We start from the raw sequence: 15094 nt of genomic DNA, 5'->3' as shown, positions 1-15094 counted from the left end.
CAACATACCAACACATTCTTTGACCTGGATATAAGAAATGTAGTCAAGGAGTGTGAATTCTCAAAGGCACTGTGTTATAGAGAAAATTTACTTGATAGCCATTAAAAATATAAGCATAAAATACATCTGTTTCAATTCAGTGCATGCAAGATGAGGCATGATGCTTATTTTAGGGTGTGAAATGGTCATATGATGAATGTGAGATGAGTGGAATGAAAGAGAGGATAGAAAGAGGAAGTGAAAAGACAAAAAAGCTGTGTTTGGAATGGAATACTAGCTTTCTACTTACTGATTACTGTGCAGTATTTGTATACTACCTAATGTTGAAAAACAGTAAGTGAAACAGTATTCTATGCAATGATAAATGTTTCAAACAGTACGCTACATTGTTGTCAAATTACCTCCAGTAACCCTCTTGGAAATAACAGTTAGTATTTGTTTTTTATTCAGTTCAGCATAGAAATATCTTAAAGATGTAATTTCTTTTAGATTGTATACTGCACATTTTGGCAAATGTGGTAGCATAAACAAGCAGTATTACCTGCCAGTATAAGCCAAGTAATGTACTTAGAAGTTAATTTAATTTAAAGTTTACATTTACATTTATGCATTTGGCAGACGCTTTTATCCAAAGTGACTTACAGTGCACTTATTACAGGGACAATCCCCCTGGAACAACCTGGAGTTAAGTGCCTCGCTCAAGGACACAATGGTGGTGGCTGTGGGGATTGAACCAGCAACCTTCTGATTAACAGTTATGTGCTTTAGCATACTAAGCCACCACCACACCTAGTTAGTAACTGTAATCTGATTACAAAAAATTATTTGTTACACTACTTTCAGTACTAAAAAAGTCATTAGATTATCGCTATTAATTCATTTGTAATCAGATTACACCCAACACTGTTCCCTGCATATATAAAATGTGCATACTTTATGCACATACATAGTAAGAGTAAGCTATTCTAAACATAGCCAGGGACATGGATGACATATAGGGAAAGAACACGGAAGTGATAAAGAAAGACATGAGAAGACAAGGAGAAGGGGGGAAGAGAGAGAAAGACAGAGAGAGAGAGAGACAGAGGGAAATAGGCCATGGTTTGGGGTGTGCTGATAAGGGGTTGGTATATTTAGCGAGACCTCCCTCCATCACTGACAGCAGAGCCTCAGGGATCTCACAGATTGTGAGTGAGGCTTGATATCCCTGTTCTGACAGTCTATATTCCTGAGGGGACTTCCTGTGGTGTGTGTGTGTGTGTGTGTGTGTGTGTGTGTGTGTGTGTGTGTGTGTGTGTGTGTTTGTGTGTATTTGAGAGCGAGAGAGAAGGACATGCATCAATCTAGGAGATTTGTGTCGCAAACGCATTCTCAGACAGATCCAAAGCAATCGTCACAGAATGTGTATGTGCATGTTTTGTGGTTTTACTGCAGGGTTGTCATAATAGTGCCATTCAGTGTTAAGGACTGAGTCCTCTGTACTCTTGACCCAATTATCAAGCATGTGGCTTGTGGCTCCCGACACTGTTCATCTCATTTCTCAGACCCGCCACCAATGAGACGCTGAATATACAAATCACCCTTGGATTCTCCCACTGACATTCACTGTTCACTCACTCAGATTCACAAGATATGAGATTAGGAGATTGCAGCACTACGAAACTTTAGTTCAAGACAATTTAGCTTTAATCAGTTACTTCCGCAGTTACACTCACTCATTAAAGAGTGAAAAGGAAGTGAAAATGTGTCATCTATTTTCAGAGCTGAGCCCTCCAGTAGCTTCACTCTGCTCCTCTTTCCTCAATGAGAAAAGGTCTTGCTATTTCCTAAACCAGGACACGGCTCTCACTGAGTTTCAGCACTCTGCAGACTTCTGCAGCAGCTGCAACTTAATATATTAATAAAGTTGCATCCTCAAACCTTTAAAGAAACTTCCTCTTAAAACAGTTATTAAAGGTAACATGACATAAAAACTAACCCTATTCACTTTTTAAATAAATGTCTCATGCGTCATTCACATATTTTTGAAATGAACATAATTATAAGATGACAACTCTATTGATTCTACTCAGAGCTGTTCACATTCTAAGGTTCAATGCCAAAACGAATCCTTGTACTACTTTGCTGTAAATGTGTATTTTATGTCTTTGGTTTGCTTTTAGATATCTCTAAACTTACATTTATTAAAAATCAACAGGGTCGTAATGCAATTTTATTTTTTTTGAAAGGGCACCAAGGATTCACACTGAAATAAGATAATAAGCTGCTGCTTTCTTTAACATGAAGAAAAGAGAGTTCAAAGATGTCACAAAAACTGTCAAGCACATTTCAGAACCAAAGGAAACGAACAGCGACCGATCAAACAAAGATTTTGACATATTCTATACGAGATCAGACATAGTTGGCGAATGTTAACTTAACTGAAGTTGATGCATTTGATTTGTATTTATTACTGTAACTCTACGCTTTCCCTTGGTACTCTGCTTGATCTACCCAATGAGCATGATCTCTGAATGCCACGTATAATGGAATATATGTGACTCCGTTGGACTAACAAAATTTGAATGTGAATAAATATTTCTGCCGCAGACATTCTTTTTTTTTTTTTTTACATGCATTGCAATAAGTATTTAATTTATTTATTTCAAATCCTCTTGGCTCAAAAATCTGACTGAATGGGCGTGACAACACTGTCAATCAATTGCAAAATGATAGAAAATATCAAACAGAAATACGTTTAGGAAACTAACTACTGTAACTGCCAAATCTGCTTATTTGTGATTTACAGTATATCACTAAAGCCAAGTGAGAGATGCTTTAATAATATCAGAGTTTCCAACTTGTAACTCTGAGTTCAATAAAATTAAGTTTGTTTTCATAATCATTCATCAAAATGTAAAAATGTATTGTCATTGATGGAATACCAAAAAAAAAAGTTTTTGGTATTCAAGGCTCTGTGGGAGAGGAAAACTAACATTAAACAATACAATTTTAACCCACTTTTCACAAATAAATCTAATCCAGGTAAAATCAAGTCCCGCCCCACATTATTTACAGCTGAATATTCTGTTTTACCTTGAAATACATAACACTATGTTAGTTAAATGCATTTTGAATTCGCTTTCATGTCAAAGATCATGGTAATATGGTGGATCAACTGTTTAAGTGGCGACTTTAGCAGCTTTCTGTTGTCCTATACACAGACATATGGAAGAGTTAATGCTGTTTTGTCTGGCTGTACATTGCTGTACCGACCCATTTTTATTTTATTACAATACAAAAAGTTTGCAAAGCTGTTGTCACAGCTGCTGAAGTGACAAAACTGGTGTTTCAGGCATTTGCAATCAGTCTGTTCACATCAACTGCATCTGAATCACATAATGGACAGTCTGTTGCACAGGATAATGTCACATAAAAGGTCACATTAATCATCTCTTTCAAACACTCACGTAACATCTCCCGCGTAGTGTCGAATACGGAAGTCTCGGTTAAACTCCATGGTCTTGTCAGTAGGGAAAAGCTAAGAAAAAAGATAGTTCCAGTGGTCATGCCATCAACAGGTATAATACAGTCCTTGTGTTAAAGTAAACATACACTTCTGACAGTACTGCACATTCCAGATCTTATGGTGGTGGTGTAGTGGTCTAAGCACCATAACTGGTAATCTGGTAATCAGAAGGATGCTGGTTCGAGCCCCACAGCCACCACCATTGTGTCCTTGAGCAAGGCACTTAACTCCAGGTTGCTCCAGGGGGGATTGTCCCTGTAATAAGGGCTCTGTAAGTCGCTTTGGATAAAAGCGTCTGCCAAATGCATAAATGTAAATGTAACATTATTCTAAAATAAATAACAAATTGGACAAATTCTCTCATCATTTACTCACCCTCATGCCATCCCAGATATGTAGAAATGTATTTCTTCTAAAGAACACAAACAAAGATTTTATAAACAATATGTCAGCTCTGTTGGTCCATTCAATGCAAGTGAATGGTGACCAGAACTCTGATAGTCCAAAAAGCACATAAAGGCAGCATAAAAGTAATCCATAAGACTCCAGTAGTTTAATCCATGTCTTCAGAAGTGATATGATGAGGGTGAGAAACAGATCAATATTTAAGTCAATATTTAATTGAACGTGAAAGTCACTTCCACACCAGAATGTGAAAGAGAAAGTGAAGATTAACAGTTAAAAATAAATATTAAATATTGACCTCTCACAGATTGTTTCTCACCCACACCTATCATATAGCTTCTGAATATATAGATTTAACCACTGGAGTATTATGCATTAGTTTTATGCTGCATTTATGTGCTTTTTGGAGCTTCAAACTTCTGGCCACCATTCACTTGCATTAGATGGTCCTACAGAGCTGAAATATTCTACAAAAAAATCTTCATTTGTGTTCTGAAGAAAGAAAGTCACACATCTGGGATGACATGAGGGTAAATGATGAGAGAATTTTCATTTTTGGGTGAACTGTCCCTTTAAGATAAAAAAACAATTACTGATGGATAAAATGAAGTACCATCCTACATTTTTTTCTTATTGAATATCATGTTTCACTCATGTAATGTGAAAAACTCACATTACAGAAGTAAACAGGGCAAATCTTTTTTCATGTTGACTTTAAAGAGATGGTTCACCCAACGATAAAATATACCTGAATGACTTAATTTCTACTTTATCTTTCTGTACACCACAAGAGGAGATGATTGTTAGTCCCAGTACCATTCACATTCACTGCACCTTTCTTTCCATACAACGGAAGCGAATAGTGACTGAGACTGTCATTTCCTAACATCAAGCCAAACATCCTTTTGTTTTTGTGTCCCACAGAACAAAATAAAGCCACAAAACAATCCCTTTAACTGTAAAATGTGTAAGAGTACTGCCCTCTTCTGACATTGCTGTCAAACTGCAGCAGTGCAGTACATGTTAAGCAACTACATATCTAGATATGTGAGGGTGCAGTTTTGTCCCACAAGCTTAAAAAATGTATGCTTATGTGTTCTGATCAGAGAAATCATGGATGATGGTTTGCATGAAGTGTGCATGCTTACCTTCCGGGAAGTATAGTGAGGGTGCTGGCCTAGCTTTTTGTTCATGCTCTCCAGGCAGACTGTATCTGTGACTTTCCCCGCAATGAGACAGGCCTCATCTAGAATGGAGATGATCCCCTTATGAGGCTGCTCCACCAAGTCCACGATGATCTGATTGTTAAAGTATTCAATCTGAAAGAAATAATAGTGCATCTTAAAGAAAGAACGTTTGGATTCAGAAAGATCATGTGCTTATATTATAACACAGGAGTTCTTTTATAAAAAGCTACAAGGCACTCAATGCTGTGCTATATTGTGAATCATTGCTGTGCCTCAAAACGCCTATATGACTGAGGCTAACATGCTGTCTAACATTTCCTTTTGTGTTCCATGAGGGTAAATAAATGATGGCAGAATTGATATTTTTGGGTGAACTATCTTTTTAATTTTAGGTGTGTTTAATTTATGTGTGAGTTCTGCTTACATGTTGCCATGTGATTCCCTCTCTTTGGTACTCGTCCTGCTCCTGTCGTAGAATGAGCTCAATAAAGAGCTGTTGCAGCTTCTCGTTGCAGTAGTTAATGCAGAACTGCTCAAAACTGCGGCCATGAAATGGTGAAGACAAACATTATTTTGTGGAGTTGTGAAGTCAGACACAAAACCAAGAGATCTGCATAATATCATAATAAAAACAATTTTAATAAATACAGTTTGACACTACATAAATGAGTTACCTGTTATTGTCAAAGATCTCAAAGCCATAGATGTCCAGCACACCTATAACAGTGTTTTTGCCATGCAGGGCAGGGTTGTAGTTCTTCACTTCAATCACAGCATTGATACGACCCACTATCCAACCAAATAACCTCTCATACAACGCCTAACATAAAGATATAACTGAACATATAATACAAACTTAGAATAAAAAAGTTAAATAAATAACAAAAATAGCAAAGGGCATAATACCTTGGCAAAAGCATCTTTTCCATAATTAGCTTCCTGCTCACTGTGTCCCTTTTCGATGACCTCACCACCCCCTGTAGCCACTGTGCGGTAAAGTAGTGCTTTTCTGGTATTCTCAGGCTCTGTGGAGGTCAGCTCAGACATGTGCTTCACTGTGTCCTCTCCAACCAGCACGACATGTTCACCATCACTAGTAAACTGAAGGCTACCCTAAACAGAATGTTTTACAGAGACAAATAACACTGTAAAACTTTGAATTACTGTTGCATCAAATTAGAAACTACAAACAGATAGAAAGACTGACCAAGTGCAAGATGGTCCCAAGGATGTTGTAGATGGAGCGGATCTCTTCTGTAGTAAATCCAATCACTTTCAGTGCTGCCATCACGGCTTTGTGACACAAGGAGTCATTATTGGAGGCCTTTAATGCCCATTGGGAATGATGGAGGGAGACAGAGAAGAGAAAGAAAATAAGGTGCGTTGTGGGGATACGTTGTATGGTGCATTTTGCTATGCTGATAGTCCAAGTCATGGGTATAGGGAGAAACTACATGGGTGAATCTCACCAAGAACTTGTACGGGTCATATTTCAACCCAAAATAAAAATTTCATTATATTTTGCATAAAGACTGTTTTTAAGATGCTGTACCAAACTCATTAGATTTGGACATACCAGTGTGACAGATGCCCCTTGACTGGTGTAAGTATATTTTGCCGGATCTCTCTGCAGACACAAGGACTTCAGCAAATCTTCAGACCCTCCCCGTAGTAACTGCATCAACACAACACATAAAAAGCTTATCCATGTCTGTGTTAAACATTTAAAGGGATAGTTCACCCAATAATGCAAATTCTCTCATAATTTACTCACCCTCATGCCATCCCAGATGTGTATGACTTTATTCTGCCGAACACACATTAAGATTGTAGAAGAATATTTCAGCTCTGTTGGTCCAAAAAAAAAAAAAAAAAGGCTCCAAAAACGAGGGTCTTCAGAAGCAATATGATAGGTTTGGGTGGGAAACAGATTCATATTTAAGTCCTTTTTTACTATAAATTCTACTCCCTGACCAGTAGGCGGCGATATGCAAAAATAATGTGAATCACAAAAAAACAAAAGAAGAAGAAATCTTGGTAAAGTAAAAGGAAATTTATATTAAAATATGACTTATATTTTGATCGGTTTCTTACACATATCATATCACTTCTAGAGACATGGATTACTTTTATGTTGCTTATTATGTGGCTTCAAAGATCTGGTCTCCATTCACTTGCATTGTGTAAGAAATATTATTCTAAAATTCTTCATTTGTGTTCTGCAGATGAAATAAAGTCATACACATCTCGGATGGCATGAGGGTAAGTAAATTTTTGGGTGAACTATCCCTTTAAAAGCACTTTTTGTGGCATTTTAGGACTCCGTGAGTAATATGATAAATCCATAGGAATATCAATTCCTGACAGATGATCTCACCTGATAAAATGAGTGAAAATTCCTCTCTCCCTCCTGCTGTTGGACAACTCTTGACTGTGAAAGAGAAGGTATTACATACAGGTCACAAGCATTCTACTGTACCTGAAACGATATTAAACTAAAATATCAAATGTAATAACCCCCCCCCCATTATTTATACTATGATCGATGGAAATATGTAAATGCTTCGTGCTGCAAAAAGTCAAACCTATGCTCTTGTGGGCCAAAACATTAGGGTTGCGCGAGACTACGAAAATCCCAATGTCAGGTTCATTATCTGTATTCATTCATTATACCCTTTTGTAAAACCGAATTCTCACTTTTTCCAGCAGATAGTTGTTGATGTGTCCTCCTGTGGGGTCTCCGTTAAAGTTGAAGTTGATGTCCATGTATTTCCCGAAGCGGCTGGAGTTATCATTGCGGTTAGTCTTTGCATTTCCAAAGGCCTCTAACACACAGTTGGACTTCAGGAGCACGTTCTTCACACTGTGGTAGGATACAAACAATGCAAAAAAAACAAATGTTATTTATTCAGTAGTTTATTTAACAGGGACAATGGACAGTTGATTACTGCCCCAGAATTACAATTCAATGTTCGCACGTTTAGTTTGTCTTTAACCATATTTTAAGATGTAACTTAAAGTGTGCAAGAGTAGGACATTGTCTTAAGTACTGTAAAGTTACGTATTCCAACTATTGACACCTGTATATAGATATAGAACTATATAGATGGATGACCAAATTCTGAGGCTCTGTTGCACTTCATTATCTCTTATTAAGTTATGGAGTTTTCTAAACGCAATGACACAACTTCTTTCAAAGTTTGTGGAGCAAGGTTGTTAATAATTTTATACATTAGTCTACAAATATTAAAATTATCAAAATTAAAAAATATATACTTAAATATATAGGCTACGTAATTATATGACAATGATGATATTTATTTGTTTTTTTATCACATATTTTTAATACGTTTGTATAAACTGTGTAAAGGTCAAAGGGTAGTTTTTCCTGCTTGTGACCACGATGTGATACATTAAGAAAAATGAGAAAAAATCATCGAATGTAAAAATACTTTAGCAGCATCTATTGAAAGTTGATTCCGAATAAATTTTACATTTCTTTTGTTAAATGTAACTGCACAAACTACTTTTTAATATGCATTTCAAATGTAAAATGTGAGTCTAAAATAATTCCTAGGTATTTCAAATCTGGAACAATTTGTAATTTTTCACTATTAACTAAAATATCGGGTTGGACTTTTACCCTTTATTTATTTATTTTTTGTAAAAAAAAAATACATGCTGTTTTCTGGACGTTTAAAGTAAGAAAGCACTTTTGTAGTCAAATCAAAAATTATAGTCATTGCAGATGATAACTTGAGCGCCACCTGTTCACTAGTACATAAATCACAGTATCCTCTGCATACATTTGAGTATGTACATCTGGACTGGCATGTGGAAGATCGTTCAAGTACAAACTGACGAGTAGGGGCTAGACCCCTGAATGAAATGAAATCATGCGATCAAAAAACCTTTGTACTTGTGAGTGAACATGCACTTTCAGATCTCAGTAATCAAGTAAGCTGCCCACATCGCAATACACTCAATTACTGTACTGTATAAAATGGCATTATACTGCCATCTAGCGGCAGTCAGAAGACTTTCAGCATTAGAATTTTCACAAGTTTTCCTTTTGCTTCCCTGGAAAGTTTGACTTCCTCTTGGATGAGGTAACATGCTCCAAATCTCTCCAAATATTGTCATGTAAATCAAAAAAAATCTCCATCCATAATATAGGATATTAAAAGCAATAATATGTATTTATATGCAATTAAATGCAAAAAAAAAAATAAGTCCAGAAACTGACCTCTCGACCTCTGCCCTCTGGTTGGGATTGGTGATAGCTGCAATGTACTGCATTATGTACTTGCTTGCCTCAGTCTTGCCTGCTCCACTCTCACCTGAAACACAGAGATTTGTGTTAAACAGTCTCTAATCTACACGCTTAAGATTCTCAAAGATCCGCGTGATAACCAGAAATCATAATTTAAATATTAGATATTTTGGGGCACTTTCAATAAGGTTGTGTATGTTAATATCAGTTAACGCAATAGTTTACATGAAGTAACAAAGAACAGTAATATTTTAATATATGAAAATTAACCAAGGTTAAAAATAATGACTGTGTAACGAAGTGGGGATGTAGCTGCCATACCTGAAATGACAATGCATGTGTCTTTTGCTCGTCTCTTCATGGCTTTGTAAGCCGCATCTGCGACAGCATACAGGTGAGGGGGATTCTCATACAGTTCTCTGCCCCTGTAGTCCTCAATCACCTCCTTCCCGTAGATATCCAACTGTCTGTACGGATTGACTGAGACCACCACTTCTCCAATAAATGTGTAGATACGGCCCTTCTCAAACCTGATAACAACAAACTTATCGTGAACAAAATGCTTGACCAGGATGTACAAGCAGAAATGATGAGATTAATTGTTTTCATATGTCCTGTTTTGGTTCAATAAAAAATCATGCACTTTCAGAGCAAAAGTTTAAAAAGTTACAGAGTATAACATCTGAATGCAATGAATGCAACAAAAAAAAAAACAGAGTAAAACCTGGACCACCACAGTAGCATTATGGCTGTTAATAGCATGTATACTTTGAATATTCAACAGCTCTGACATTCTTTATTCTTTGAATATTTTGTTAAAGCATAGCCTCAATATCAGTACCATTATTTTTAAATGAAAGTTTTCTATATTCTTTGCAATTATTTACTGTAAAACCAGTCACTTATGATTTACACAACTTTAAGCCATCCCAGATGTGTATACCTTTCCTTCTTCAGCAGAACCAAAAATACATTTTTACAAGCAGATTTCAGGTCAGTTTGTCCATACAATGCATGTAAACGGGTGCCATCAGGCTGCTGGCTATTTGATGGTCCAAAAGGCATATTTAGGCAGCATAAAAGTAATCCACATGACTCCAGTCGATCAATTAATGTCAAAGCAAACCGATAGATTGGTGTAAGAAACAAGTCGATAATTAAAACTTTATTAACTTTCAAAAATCGCTTTCTGCCAGCAGTCCACGCGTTAGTGACGTAAGCGTTATGATGCATTCACATGAGTATCCACCTTTTTCTGACATCTCCATGTTCGGCGCCATTGCAGCGAGAGGCTTCCTCTCGTATGCTCCACACTTCCGCTTAGTAGTTATTATCAGCTAGACTAACGTAACTGGTGATGGTGAGCAGCTAAGGGTCTGGATAATTACGCACTGTTGCAAGGTGTTATAACAACTACAAGTGGCATGACTGTAAAATGAATGTCACAACGATAAGCCCCCAAAAGCTGCCAATGCTGAAACATTCCAAGTCGAACCAGAAGTAATAATCAGAGGTTCCATTAAACTAATTCTCCATCCCTTGTCTTTTTTAAAAACATTGACAGATAATTCCAAATACTGTCCGTCATTTTGGAAGATAACAAAGATGAAAAACATTTCAATCAAGCCTTTGTTTTATTAATCATCTTTACAAGGTTCATATCTCATGTCGTGCTGTGAGAGTATGTGAATGAGGGAGAGACCAAGTTGTTCTCAGCAGAGTGTGTGAAAAGGCGGCACTTGTTAATGCATAAATAATACAAAGGTACGTGCCTCAAATCTGAAGATTTTTAAATGGAACCTATTATGACCATACGTCCTCTTTTCACTGATGTTTCCTCTTTTCAGTCGGGATTTCTAGATTTCCTAAATGTCTGGGATTTGGCTGTTTTCATATTGAACTGCTCAACAAAAAACGTAATTTTCTCTAGCGCAAAATATACGTGAATTCCCTCTCTCTGCGTGCTGTATATCTCTCTCTCTCTCTTTCACACACACATACACACACACATACAGGGCACATGCAGAGAGTGCTAGAGCCCTGTAACTTTACCATGTAAAGGTGAGTGATTGTATACTTATCTATTCAGGGATTGCCGTTGAAACCGAATGTCCCCATGCGGCCTTTAGTGAGAAAGGGATTTACGTTAAGAAAATACAGACTGTTCACTCATTTTTAAGTGTTGGCAGTGATATTTCAGTGCTTGGTAATGGGAATAAGCTGTGAAGCGGAAGTCTGTAGCATCCGCATTGGAAGAACACACAAAGCACAAAAAAAAAATAATAGGTCATTTCGCTGCCTGTGAAATAGGTGGATACAACAGAAGCAACAATTAAAGGTGGAAGCAATGATTAAAAGTAAAAAAAAAATTAATTATTGATTTGTTTCTTACACCTAAACCTATCGATTTGCTTCAGAAGCCATTAATTGATCGACTGGAGTCATGTGGATTACTTTTATGCTGCCTAAATATACCTTTTGGACCATCAAACAGCCAGCAGCCTGATGGCACCCATTTACATGCATTGTATGGACAAACTGACCTGAATTCTGCTTAATGCAACATTTTTGAATTTTTTGTATTTACGAATTACAGTAGTTAAATAATTTTGCTGTAAATTTACAGATAGGTTTTTCTGCAAATTCATAGCATATTAATAACCAAAGAAAATGCCTATATTCAGCAGGAAGTGATACGAGACCGGGAAGTGAGAACAGGAAGTGCAGTGGGGCTCAAGTTGACTTTCTGAATTTATGACAACAAAAAATAAAGCGTAATTTTAGTAAATGAAAAGCTATCTCTTCCTGGCGTACAGCAGAAAAACATGGACATCTTTCCATAGTTAAAATGTTTTAGTCATTTTGGCCCTAATTCTAAAAATAGTTTTTTGAAACAAGCACATTATCATTAGAGTTTATACATAATCTTAATCTATATGGCACACTAGATCTTATTTCCGAGGATTCAAATTAAACGGCAACATGCTCTTTAACCAATAAGTAATAAGCATTAACTCAGTAGAGTTTCAATAAAGCTCTAATAGACTTCTGTTGATTTGCTGTGTGATTGTGCAGTGCTATCACATGAGACCTTGTCACACCTCAGCTGATAAAAAGAATGATATTATTACAGGGAATTGTCAGAAATGTATGTTCTTTCCCTAGATGTTTCAGAGGTGTAACATGACCGACAACACAGGATGCAATGAAACTTTCAGTTTCCTGCAAATGCACTTTTAACAGCACATTAAAAAACAGACATGCGCAAAGGTCATCTGATTCACTCAGTTTAAGCATGACACAGAGGGTGAACTTGGAAGTAAATGCTGAAAGTAGAAGGAAAGGAGAACCAGAAACTTTTGATTTCATGAACAGCGCCACTAAGGTTCTAATGGCTGGCCTTGATCAGCTGTCCTAAGACATGATTAGATGTATTTTGTCCCTTAAGTTGTCACGGTCAGCCACTAAATTGAATAACTCAGCCATGAGTGGGAAAGTTCAATGTGGTTTGACTCATTCTTCCCCCTCCACTTCTTTTTCGTCATCTGTCATTTTCTCATCATTCTGTCTGTTCTAGCAATGAGGGAGTGGCAAAGTCAAAAAGCACTAAAACCACAAAATTAGGCTTTTTTACATTGAAAATTATATAACAGTCAAGTTCAGCAGACAAAAAAAGACTTTTCTACAGCACCAACGCTCCCAAAATTAGTCTAAGATAACACTTAACATAAGTATGCTGTTTTAAGTCATTGAAAGCCATTATGTTTAAAGCTGTTAGCTTCTGTGTAATATATAATGCCTATTGCACACCCTTACTTAGTGTAAGCTGTTCACTCTTACCTCAACTTCAAATTCTCCATAAACTGCTCCATAGTCACCTCATCTAGAAGAACAAAGTCAGACTTTCCAAACTCCAAGCCCTCCAGTTCCGCCATCCCTGCAGTTGTCTATCTGAAGGACAAACGGATGGAGAGTAGAGTGGAGGGTGACGAGAAAGGCAGAGAAACAGAACAGTGGCTATAGTCTTCTCAAAGCCGGTAGAGGAGACAAGTTTGGAGTGGGTGTTGCCTGTGTCTTGATAGTCAGTGATGACTGCGGTCTGCTGGCTTCAGCATTTCATCCTGTTTGAGAGAACGTCTGCATTTGTGTGTGTTACTGCGCACACATGGGTGTATATAGTGGGGAAGGAACTATCTTTAAACTCGTGACTTTGTTGCATCTTCGTGAGTTACCACAGGCCCTGGATGCAGCCACAGCGAAACCTCAACTCCTGCCCTGATGTTTTTTTTTTTGACAGATCCTTTCCTCTACACTGTTTTAATGACCCTGTAGATCAGATCCTGCTGGATGTAAATAAAATATAATCCCAAATAACAATATATCATATTCTTACAACATAAATAGTGTATTAAAGAAGCTTAAAAGGAATAGTTTACACTAACAAAAAAGAAAATTCTTTCATTATTTACTGGCTTGATTTTCTGTCTTATGTGGACAAAAAAGGGGAGTTTTTGAAGAATATCCGGGCCAATCTTTTCCATAAAAGAGTGAAAGATTGAGGACCGGGGTTGTCAATCTCCAGAGTTACAAATAAGCACCTTCAAATTATTATAAAAGTGGCCAATATAGCTTGTGCACTATATTTCAAGTCTTCTGGAATTATACAACACCTTTGTATGAAGAATAGACTGACATTTGACGTATTATTCACTGATAATCCACCAGTGAGCTGTTATCTGCGGCCACCGGATCATTGAGTCACTGAACTTGTGGACAAGTGCAGTCTGACTCATGAAGGAATCATTCAGACCAGATCAAAAATTCACATTTTGTGTTCCCTAGAAGAAAGAGAGTCATAAGTACAGTACATTTTGGAATGCCATGAGGGTAAGTTTTAATTTGGGGTAACTATTCTTTTAAGGAATCATATACTAGAAAAAATATTTTCAGTATATAGACTGCTTTGTTTACTTCTACTTGTGGTCTTGGAGTCAATGTAGACTTTCTACATTGAAAGATTTTGTTAGTATTATTTAGAATTTTTTGGGCACCAAATGTTGAGGTCTGTGTGCACAGCTCTGTATCTTGCTTTTAACAGAAGAAATGAGAGGTACTGTTTATATGTATATAGCATCTATGTGGAAGGCTTCTGTATGTCATGTGATACACGGTTAAATGCATTTATAAAGAAGGTTCTAAAAAGAAAGTTCATTTTACCAAGTTTATATAAGTACAGATTTGTGAGTAAAAGTTATTGAATTAACTGAAATGTTTAAGTTAAATTGAATCACACACTTAAATGTACTTTTACTTCTATAACTGTGCAAAAACTTGCCAAATTAAAATTGAGCAAATCTGGCTATTAGTCTTTTTTTTGTGTGTAGATTATGTTATTTTATGAGAGGATGAATGGCATTTCCGTAAACCCACCCCCTTCATCTTGTCCTTCATTCATGGGGGAGTATGGGTAATAGGCATAGATACTGTCAAAAGCTAGAACTTTCACATGGTCTGACATTGTGCTGCCCACACACACTAATCTAGGATCTCATTCTTGAAAAACCTACTCAAAACCATAAACAACAGGACCAAACAAGATACAGGAAAGAATTTACAGCATGCCATTTATGGAGAAATAAGGGGGTGATAGGAGCAGTTTGTGATGCAAATCAGCAGTTGTGATGCTATCAGTAGTATGAAATGATCTAAACAAACATGCTG

At 36.8% G+C, this 15094-nt stretch overlaps 1 protein-coding gene across 1 annotated transcript in view; it reads right to left on the bottom strand.

Annotated features, from left to right (window-relative positions):
• Window positions 1–13460, bottom strand: part of LOC127650683 (unconventional myosin-Ig-like) — a 72029-nt gene extending 58569 nt beyond the window's left edge. Inside the window, exons 1-12 of the mRNA XM_052136272.1 lie at window positions 13214–13460; window positions 9695–9903; window positions 9347–9440; window positions 7798–7963; window positions 7478–7531; window positions 6677–6775; window positions 6308–6424; window positions 6007–6213; window positions 5775–5920; window positions 5525–5639; window positions 5062–5232; window positions 3450–3520 (exon numbers count right to left, since the gene is read on the bottom strand). Of these exons, the coding sequence (XP_051992232.1) occupies window positions 3450–3520; window positions 5062–5232; window positions 5525–5639; window positions 5775–5920; window positions 6007–6213; window positions 6308–6424; window positions 6677–6775; window positions 7478–7531; window positions 7798–7963; window positions 9347–9440; window positions 9695–9903; window positions 13214–13308 (1544 nt within the window). The 5' untranslated portion in view covers window positions 13309–13460. The remainder of the gene's footprint in view (window positions 1–3449; window positions 3521–5061; window positions 5233–5524; window positions 5640–5774; window positions 5921–6006; window positions 6214–6307; window positions 6425–6676; window positions 6776–7477; window positions 7532–7797; window positions 7964–9346; window positions 9441–9694; window positions 9904–13213) is intronic.
• Window positions 13461–15094: the final 1634 nt, after the last annotated feature.

This window comes from Xyrauchen texanus, chromosome 10, assembly GCF_025860055.1.
Source record: "Xyrauchen texanus isolate HMW12.3.18 chromosome 10, RBS_HiC_50CHRs, whole genome shotgun sequence".
In the NCBI taxonomy this organism is placed as follows: domain Eukaryota; kingdom Metazoa; phylum Chordata; class Actinopteri; order Cypriniformes; family Catostomidae; genus Xyrauchen; species Xyrauchen texanus.
The sequence above is the reverse complement of the archived record's forward strand: the minus strand, read 5'-3'. Positions and strand labels throughout refer to the sequence as shown.